This window comes from Garra rufa, chromosome 7 (assembly GCF_049309525.1).
Source record: "Garra rufa chromosome 7, GarRuf1.0, whole genome shotgun sequence".
NCBI classification, from domain to species: Eukaryota; Metazoa; Chordata; class Actinopteri; order Cypriniformes; family Cyprinidae; genus Garra; species Garra rufa.
In genome coordinates this window covers 16,422,231-16,432,207 of record NC_133367.1, presented here as the reverse complement: position 1 = coordinate 16,432,207, position 9,977 = coordinate 16,422,231, and the positions used below count along the sequence as shown (strand labels likewise).

Here is a 9,977-nt window from a genome sequence, read left to right as displayed (position 1 = left end):
GTATACAGGAATAAAATATATGCATGGTTGATGCTAAATGGGTACAGTATTATTGTATTTGATTGTAAAGCTGACATGATGACACTTTTCACCTGCAAGTTTGTCCAGATCAAACCACAGTTCTAAAAAAAACCCCACTGCAGTTTCAGTTTGACTCAGAAGATGAGCTGCAAGAGTGAGATGGAAGATTGCATAACCTTTTGTTGTGTTTTTACTATACTAATAACACAGTAAAGCAACTAATTTTGAAAAATGCTCAGGATGAAGTAATAATTATAATGAATCATTTATAATTACAATATGCAAGTGTAAATGATTTGTAAAGTGCCTGTAAAAGAGAGCCCACAAGAAGGGTTAAAATGTGGGAGGATTCACACCAACTCAAGTGGTTTTAGCAGAAGTTTCATTAGATCAGACTTCTCAGAAAATGTTTCATGTGTTTGCTTTATGCTTGTGCTGGTGGCATCTGACTGGTAAGTTTTATATATATATATATATATATATATATATATATATATATATATAGTAACATCATTCACAGTTGTTAAATGATAAGGAGATTTAAACGTTTCATGATGTAAATGACTTTGTAGCTACAAAAGCCGCGCTCTGCGTAATAGATAAAAACATTAATCGTGTAAAATCTGTTTGTTCATCAGGTGTGTTTGGTGAGCTGGTGTCAGTGATGGAGGGCGATTCTGTCACTCTAAACACTGATGTTACTGAAATACATGAAGGCGACGACATTCTGTGGAAATATGGAGCTAAAAAATCCGTCATAGCTAAAATTAAAAAAAGTAGAAAATCTTCTCCACATTACATTCGTGATGGGAGATTCAGAGACAGACTGAAGCCGGACAGTAAAACTGGATCTCTGACCATCACAAACATCACAACTGACCATACTGGAGTTTATCAACTAGAGATAACTGGAGCGAATCTGACATCGAGAACATTCAGTGTTTCCGTCTATGGTGAGTAAAGATGTCACTTGTCCTGTCCTTCAAACATTCTTGTTTTGTTAAATATCCAGTAAAGTATGCTCAATCAACAGCATTTGTGGCATGATGCTGATTACCAAAAAGATATTTCCTTTTAGTTGTTTATGGAGAAGGACAATTGAATGTTTGGAGGACCTACTAAATTTTAAATATGATAAATATGACACTACGACACACTGAGATTGTTTAACAAAAATTAAGCCTACAAATGTTAAAATTGATAGTTTAAAATTATACTGTAATGTTGACAGGCTATAATATCTGTTTAAAATGTAATAAAAACATGCAATTTAACAAATATTTAAGATATACTGTCGTTACGTTGTTTTTACATTCATTTGGAGATTAACTGAGAATAATAAAAAGTCAGACATTATTTATTTGTTTGTAGTAATACACAGTATACTGTTGAAAACCCTGGGGCCGGTGATTTTGTTCATTCTTTTATTTTTTATTTTTTGGGAAATAAATTAAAAAGCTTAATTAGCAAGGATCTGTTACATTGAATAAAAGTGATAGTAAAGCCATATACAATTAGAAAAGATTTATATTTTGAATTAATGTTGTTCTTTTTACCTTTTCAGTTTTATCAATGAGTCTTTTCAAATTAAAAAAATCCATTTAAATAAATGAATACATCGTTGATAATAACTGAGTATCGAATCAGCATATTAGAATGAATTCTGAAGGATCATGTGACTGAAGACTGGAGTAATGATGATGAAAATGTTTTTAAAATTCTAAACCGTAATGGTACTTTACGAAGCTACAGTTTTAATCAATGAAGTTTTGATTAGAAAACAAAAAGGAATTGGGACCTTTTTAAAAGGTAGCATTCTACTATTTCCATATTTAAATGTTCATTTATTTGTATTTTGAGATGATGGAAACACTCACTGACTGGCATCCTTTTTATTCTCTGATGTTTTGCAGCTCGTCTGCCTGTTCCTGACATCATCAGCAACACTTCACATTGTTCATCATCATCCCAGCAGAATTGTTCATTGCTGTGTTCAGTGGTGAATGTGAGTTATGTGACTCTCTCCTGGTACAAAGGAAACAGTTTATTGTCCAGCATCAGTGTGTCTGATCTCAGCATCAGTCTCTCTCTACCTCTGGAGGTGGAATATCAGGATAAAAACACCTACAGCTGTGTGCTCAACAATCCCATCAGCAACCAGACTCTACATCTGGACATCAGCAAACTCTGTCACACATGTGCAGGTACAGCAGCGATAATATGAATGCTTATTTAATGAGCTGATCTCTGCCTTTTGTTGTAGATCAGACTGATTCACGTCTTGCAATAATGACTGTCCCGTTTTTACTCTCCTGCAGTTTCTCCAGACTCTCTTATAGTCCTGATCTCTGCTGCTGCTTCTGCTGGCTCTCTGTTGATGATAGTTGCAGTTGTGGTCTGCTGCATCTGCAGGAAATGTAAAAAAGCAGGTTGGAAGTTCAAAAATGATTGCTAGTATCAAAAAATTCACCTTTTGTAAGAAATCTTGATATAATATTGAAAACTTTCTTTCACAATGTGATTGTTATTAAAGCAGTCCAGACCCAGGAGAAAAACAAAACTGATTCAACATTGTGTAAAACAACAACACGAAAAATGGTAAGATCATTTTTACTGTGTTGCAAGAAGTCGTTTCGGTCAGTTTGAATTAAGCTTTGTGTGTAATAGCATCAGATGGACAGTGAATAGATGGTCAGCCTTTATCGTTATTATCAGTAAGATAAAAAGAAAGACAGAAATAATGAAAAACATGGTTTTAAGTATCATTTCAATTCTCTTCCTACGCTTCCTTCCTACCCCAACCACATCTATTCTTGCCCACTGACAATATAGGCCTACATTTATTTGAGAAATCGAGCGTGAAAGACAACAACTGCATGGTAATGAGATGCAGGGATCCAATCACATGTGGTCAGCCATTTATAACTAGTCTAGTATTAACATGTGTTTCAAATGCGGTTTCTTATTCTTGTCGGATTAGCATCACTTTCACTTTCATTGCACGATAATAGAAGGGAAATACAAGTATTGTTGTTATTATTAGGGCTACTATTATTATATTAATTGATGACTTCTTCAAATACAAACCGAATACCAATAATAATAATAATAGATATAGCTGCAAGCAGCAGTTACGGGCCAAGCATTCCAAAGGGAAAATGAGGAGCTAAGCCATTTTAAGGTGATTTTAGTCAAAATGACAGAAAAGTAATGTGGAACGCCTACTGATATGTGACCCTGGACCACAGAACCAGTCATAAGGACAAATTTTACAAAACTGAGATGTATACATCAAACATCATATTAAAGCTCAATAAATAAGCTTTCTATTGATGTATGGATATGGATTTGTTAGGATAGGACAATATTTGGTCGAGATACATCTATTTGAAAACCAGGAATCTGAGGGTGCAAAAAAAAAAATCAAATTACTGAGAAAATCACCTTTAAAGTTGTCCAAATTAGGTTCTTAATGCATATTACTAATCAAAAATTACATTTTGAAATATTTACAATAGGAATTTTACAAAAAAAATCTTCTTGGAACATGATCTTTACTTAATTTCCTAATGATTTTTGGCATAAAGTAAAAATCAAAAATTTTGACCCATGCAATGTATTTTTGGCTATTGCTACAAATATACCCCAGCGACTTAAGACTGGTTTTGTGGTCCAGGGTCACATATAATTTAATGGCTTATTGCGTTTGACCAACAGGCGGCGCTGTTATCAAATCGATATGGTGTGTTTAATGTGAGGTGACAAAGGCTAACACAATGTTTGGTGTCTTTATGTCAAAGCTTTGTAGAGATCCAGCCTCAGCGTCATTTTGGCATCGAGGCTAAAATTTGTAAATGCGCTGTACGAAAATGGTTTCGTCTATCAACATGAAATCCACAACTTTTTGTCAGCACAGTCTGAAGATGGTTTTACTCGATTTTGGTGAAAATTGGATGAACATTCTAGGACGAGTTCGAAATTTGAATTTTGATTTTGTGGCTTACAGTTCAGAAAGTGAAACTTTGGACAAGTGGTGGCGCTAGAGAGTTTGAGTTAGAGACTCCAAACTTGCGATGGTTAATAATGAGACTGTCCTCTATCAGTGTGCCACATTATACAACTTTCCCGCAAGAAAAAGAAGACCAACAGATCCAATAGGTGCCACCGCACCTTCAGAGCTAGGCCCCTAATTATTTACTCGCCGTAATGTTGCAGTCCTGCATTCTTTCAGTTTCTTTTAGGCAGATTGTCAGCCTTAGTCACCATTCACCATATTTGCCTCTTATGTTTTCTATATAATGAAAGTGAATAGTAACTGATCGGCAACACCGGAAGAAAGAGCGATGACTATCATTGTGGGTTATAACGGTAGACTTGGTTATCGCAGTAGGGAAAACTATGAGAAAGTGGTTGGCTACCTTTAAGAATCATTATATAACATGTTCCTGACTGTTTTTTGTTTTTGTTTTTTCCAGAAATCAAAGAAGGAGCCTGTTTATGTAAATTTCACCCAAAAACGATGATCACAACAGATTTTACTGGACAGCTCATTTGGGCCCTGACTCGCATCTTTTAGTTCATATTTATTATTTATTCTTTGCCAGGATCATATGTTGTCATTTTTTGTCCCACGTTGTTTGATTTCTATTTTGTTTGTTTTTGGCATACACTCTCCAATGTTGTATAGGCCTACATCGAAAGTTTTGTTACTTTGCTTTCAGTGGTTCTCAGACTGGGGTACATGAGATGACAGAGGCGGAATGTGAAAAAAAAAGAAAAAAAGTTGGGTTTTGCCATTCATTTAATTCAACCAAAAGTTAAAATAGCCAAAATGCAGCTTTAAACTATCAATACCACCAGTTTAATTTAGTGTTTCACAAATGTAACCCTAAAAATATACATGCAAAAAAATAAAAAAAAAATTAAAAAAAGGAACATTCCATGGGTCAAAATTATTGATTTTTATTTTCATGTTCCATTAAGATATTTAGTAAATTTCCTACCATAAATATGTCAGCTCTTAATTTTGAGTAATATGCATGGCTAAGAACTTTATTTGGACAAGGCAATTTTCTCAGTTTTTAGAATTATTTATTTTATTTATTTATTTTTGCACCCTCAGATTCCAGATTCTCAAATAGTTGTATCTCAGATAATATTGTCCTATCCAAACAAACCATACATTGGTTTGGAAAGCTTATTTATTCAGCTTTCAGATGATGTATAAGTCTCAATTTCAGAACAAAAAAAAAAATGTTGTTCTATGCATGTCATTTTTTTTAGCATGGAAATTTTCTAACTTCTTAAATATTTGTCCCACCATTTCCTGCTCTCTGTACTCCTGTTTAATGAGAAAATGGGCAAATTCAGCACAAGGACATCATCGCTCTCTAGTGTTCAAAGCAGAAAATCACCTTTCTCGAAGAACAGATTGCTTTTACACCACAGGGTGCGCTATGATGCTGCTTTTCTTACAGTCATATACAGAGATGGGCAGTAAATGTTTACATGTAATCCGGATTACCTAAACATGTTCTAAAAATGAAATGCTTGTAATTAGATCATATTACATATTAAACTACTTGTAATCAGACTACAGTTACTATTTTTTACATGTTATTCTCACAATAGCAGCAAATTATTAATAATTCACAGATTATCCCCATACTTCCTTTTTATCTTTTAAATGTTACTTTTTGAAACGCCTGTTATTGAAGCTTGTTTCTCCGACCGAAATTAAATACATTGTGACAACTTTTTTTCTTCAATATGCAATTCTACATCTCAAAATTCTGACTTACAGTTGAACATTTATATCTCACAGTTCTGAGGAAAAAAAAAAATCTAAATTTTGAGATTTAAACTCACAATTGCAAGAAAAAAGGTCACAATTAACTTTTTATTTTTTTATTATTATTATTATTATTATTATTATTATTATTATTATTATTATTATTATTATTATTATATGTTCAGACGGCCTTCCAAAAAAAAGCTATATAACTACTATGTACTTACATTTAAATTAATCATTTGTTACAATGTACTTATTGTGTATATACATGTTTTACATTGTACTTATATATATATATATATATATATATATATATATATATATATATATATATATATATATATATATATATACATATAACACGTTCACAGTTCTCAGATGTCAGTTGATGGTCACATGGCATGTATACGTAAACAAATAAAATATTTTAGTAAGCATTTGTTTTGGTTGTTTTTATTTTAAAATAGTTTGTATTTTAATTGTTCATGATCTAATTACTTAACAGCTGTCAAATCAATGCGGTAAATGAGTTTAGCCAAAAGTAATTTGAAAGTAATACAAAAGCAGTCAGATTATATAACCAGTATACATGTAATGGATTACGTTAATAACTTAATTTTTTTATAATGTAATTTGGAATCAGTAACTGACTACATGTTTTAAGTAGGCCCAGCACTGATAATATAGAACGACAAACTCAAGACACAAATTACTTTGCTTTATAAGAACAAAATGTCCAGCCTGATCAAAAACATACTGTAGATTGTAAGATGCAAAATATATGCTAATAATTACATATCACTGCAGTTTCTTACAAAAATGTTCACTAAGTGGTGCTAAATGAGTGTGTTTTTCCCCCTCCGGAGCAGATGAATGTACAAATGGTGATGTTTGTTTTGAAGCTGCAGTACTGACTTGAAATGTCCGTTGAGTGGTGCTATAACTCTAACGCTCTGTGGTTGACTGACGAGGAGCTGGACCGAGTTTTTGCTGTTGCGAGCCTTATCTTATTACCAAATGGTCTTTTGATACTGATTTTCCTGTTTTGAGTGTTAAACCATTGCTCTGAAACTTTGTATTTTTCTATTTATATTTCTGAACATTTTGGACCTTCTACAGTGCTTCGTTTCAAGATTGTTGACATTAATATTGGGTTATAATGACTCTTAAATGGGTATGTTGATTATCACATAAGATGTCTGTGACGTGAAGTGTAAAAAAAAAAATCCTACAAACTGTTGATTACTGAATATCTGAACTGTTTGAGGGAACAATTTCCTTGATTTTGACTGTTGTGGAGATTACAGCATACAAAGAGACTCTGAACACAAGTGCGAGTTAAGTAAGAATAGCTAATTACTATTACAATTTAAGTAATATAATATAAGATTTGAAATTCCAAAATTCAATCAACCTTATCAATTTTCAATAACAGCTGTCATGATGTCACAAATGCAACAAGTTAGCTTTGCAGGAAGATGGAGAAGCCCACATCTTATAGCTGGAAATTGTCAGGACTCTGTTTTGTCATGTTCTTGTTGTTCCTTATTTGGTCTTTTTCCCGTCCTGTTTAGTCTGTATGTGTATTTAACCTCCTGTCTGTTCATTTGAGTTAATTGAGTTTAGTAAAAAATCTGAACTTTAATGGATTTACTGGCTGAAAAAAAAATGCAATTACAAATTTTTTGGGTAAAAAGTAATGCAAACTAGCAGTTTAACTAATCACTGTTGGCTGGGAGTAAAACGAAATAAACTTTTAAAATGAGTGACTAATGAGTAATACCTTAAGTTTTTGAGTAACAAGTCTAACCAAGTAGGGCTCGCTGCAGCCTGCGGTGGACATCCAACCCCGCCCACATCCATGTGTGACGTCAGACACCACGCCCACGTCAATGCGTCACCGTGTGACTCCCCTCTCCATCGGTAGCCTTAAAGCGGTGAAATTTCAAAATACTTCACGAAATTTATCCATGTAAAGTAGCTCTTTCTAAATTCATGGACATTGATAATACCTGCAGTTTCTGTAACACACATGAGGAAGACTTGTGTCATTTGTTTTATCATTTTGAATTGTCTCTTAGTTTTTAGTCTGATGTTAGCACCTTTCTATTTCTGCAAAGAAATGTTAATTATATGCTTTCTTTAAAAGATGTTATCTGTACTTATTCTCATAAAAGTAAAATGATTGAGTACGTTGTTAACTTTTACATTTTGCAAGGCAAATATTATATTCATAAACAGAAATATGCTAAATGCATACCAAAATGTAATTTATTTTTATCAGAAATAGAAGTTTTGAAAAGTCTTTAAAACAAATGAATACATTTGTTGTTACATTTCACGGAGAACTTTTTTTCTGGTTATGCTTCCACAATATAATTTTTGTATATGTAAGGGAAAAGGAAGAAAATTTGAACTATTGTTTAGTTGTTTCTAGGTTTTAATTTAATTTTTGTTTATTTATTTACTTTTTATTTATACGTTTATTTATTTATTTTTTTCTCTCTATGGTATTAGTTTATTTTTTTATTATTTTAATTTTATCTTATTACATATTGTATTACTGTAAACAGATTAGGCTTGTATTTTGTGTATCTGGATTTCTATTTCAATATTTTTGTAATGTCCAATTATTCTTAAAAAAAAAAAAGAATCCCGATGTTGTACGCATGTGCAAGAATGGCGGAAGTATGTTGTATCGGGGATGTAAACAAAACAGTTTGTATTAAATAATACAAATTAAACCTAGGTCACCTTTCATATGGAACTAATTACATTCGAACAGCCGGTTAAACGCTTGCTTTGGTTGATTAAAGTTAGGAAAATGGTAATTGGTAATAAAACATTTAAACCCACCCTATTTGTTTGTGTAATGACATAAATTCACGTTTATTATAATCGATTTTGACATAGCTTAGACAAGATCAGATTTAGACGGACAAGTAAGTTTTGTTATTGTAAAAGTAACACTTAGCATATTTTCATTTTCATCTAATTCTCTAAAGATATGTCCACAAATGTGAACATTGCTAATCATATTATCACTATTTTAATATGTGTTAATATCAGTGGCGGCTGGTCCATAGGGGGCGCTGGGGCGCCGCCCCCCCTCAAGTTAGCCAAGGAAGAAGACTATTAATATGTTAAAAATAAGTTTAATACATATTGCAAAATAATTACGAAATTGCATTATTTTGACATACTATTCGACTGTTAGTTATGTTAGCACCTGTTAAAAATAAAAAAAATCTAAACTGTTTTTCGTTTGTTTGTGTATGCGGGACGCCGGCCAAATGGGTGTCTATTAGGTCTGTAAATATTTGAAACGCATGTGACTTGAGGCTGAGCTCTGATTGGCTTGTTTCAGATTGTCCTCGGGGCGCAGAGCACTGCGCCCCAGACCCTCCCACTTAAGATCTTAGCCAATCAATCTTGTTTTTATATATTTTGTCCTCATGTGATTGGACCGTTCTCGACTGTCAAATATGTGCAATATTTTTTCCGAGATGAAAGTAAATTTGTTTTTATCTTTCACAAGCCATTCAAATGAAGAAAAAATAAACAAAATAAACATACGAATCATGGAGCTTGGATAGAGTTTGCTTGCTAGATGCGATGTAAGTCATGCCTTTTATTGTTTTCATTGTTTGTTATTTCAAAGTCCTGTCACCGAAGCTTTGTGAGCAACTACACAGAAAGTAACGTTAACTGTAACAATGCAGTTTAACTCAATCGTCGGTGTACAAGCAAGGGTTTATGTAGATGTCTTTTTTCAAGTAAATTGTGAGTGTTTATGTTAGTATTATTATAAACACAATATTAAAATAGATATATATAATATAGTGTTCCTTCTTTAATTGGACATACAAATATATTGTCAATAGCATTATAATTACTTATTATATTGGACTATATATAACTGTATGAAAATTAATTTATATGCAATGTTTTATTACAAATCAATTTATTTTCTCTGTCTTTGAGATTTATCCTGTGGCTCCCTCGTGTGGATAACATTAGTATTATGGCCTTTATCTCTGAATCACATTAATATAAATGGCTAATATTTTTTGGGATGATTACAAATGTTTAATGATTACTTTACTGATAATAAAGCCTGTATTAACAGTGTGATTCATTTTGTGTGCGCCCCCCTAAAAAT

At 32.6% G+C, this 9,977-nt stretch overlaps 1 protein-coding gene across 1 annotated transcript; it reads left to right on the top strand.

Moving 5' to 3' along the window:
• The first annotated feature begins 427 nt into the window (after positions 1-427).
• LOC141337993 (SLAM family member 9-like) lies at positions 428-4,544 on the top strand. The gene is made up of 6 exons (XM_073843567.1): positions 428-473; positions 660-974; positions 1,935-2,225; positions 2,349-2,450; positions 2,558-2,619; positions 4,497-4,544. The coding sequence occupies exons 1-6, from the start codon at positions 428-430 to the stop codon at positions 4,542-4,544; spliced, it is 864 nt and encodes a 287-aa protein (XP_073699668.1).
• Positions 4,545-9,977: the final 5,433 nt, after the last annotated feature.

Bases quoted from the DNA above. Each gene is read 5' to 3' on its own strand.
- LOC141337993 (XM_073843567.1), top strand. From the start codon at position 428: ATGTTTCATGTGTTTGCTTTATGCTTGTGCTGGTGGCATCTGACTG. The intron at 2,451-2,557 runs GTTGGAAGTTCA...TTATTAAAGCAG, and splicing joins CAGGAAATGTAAAAAAGCAG to TCCAGACCCAGGAGAAAAAC. The intron at 2,620-4,496 runs GTAAGATCATTT...TGTTTTTTCCAG, and splicing joins AAACAACAACACGAAAAATG to AAATCAAAGAAGGAGCCTGT.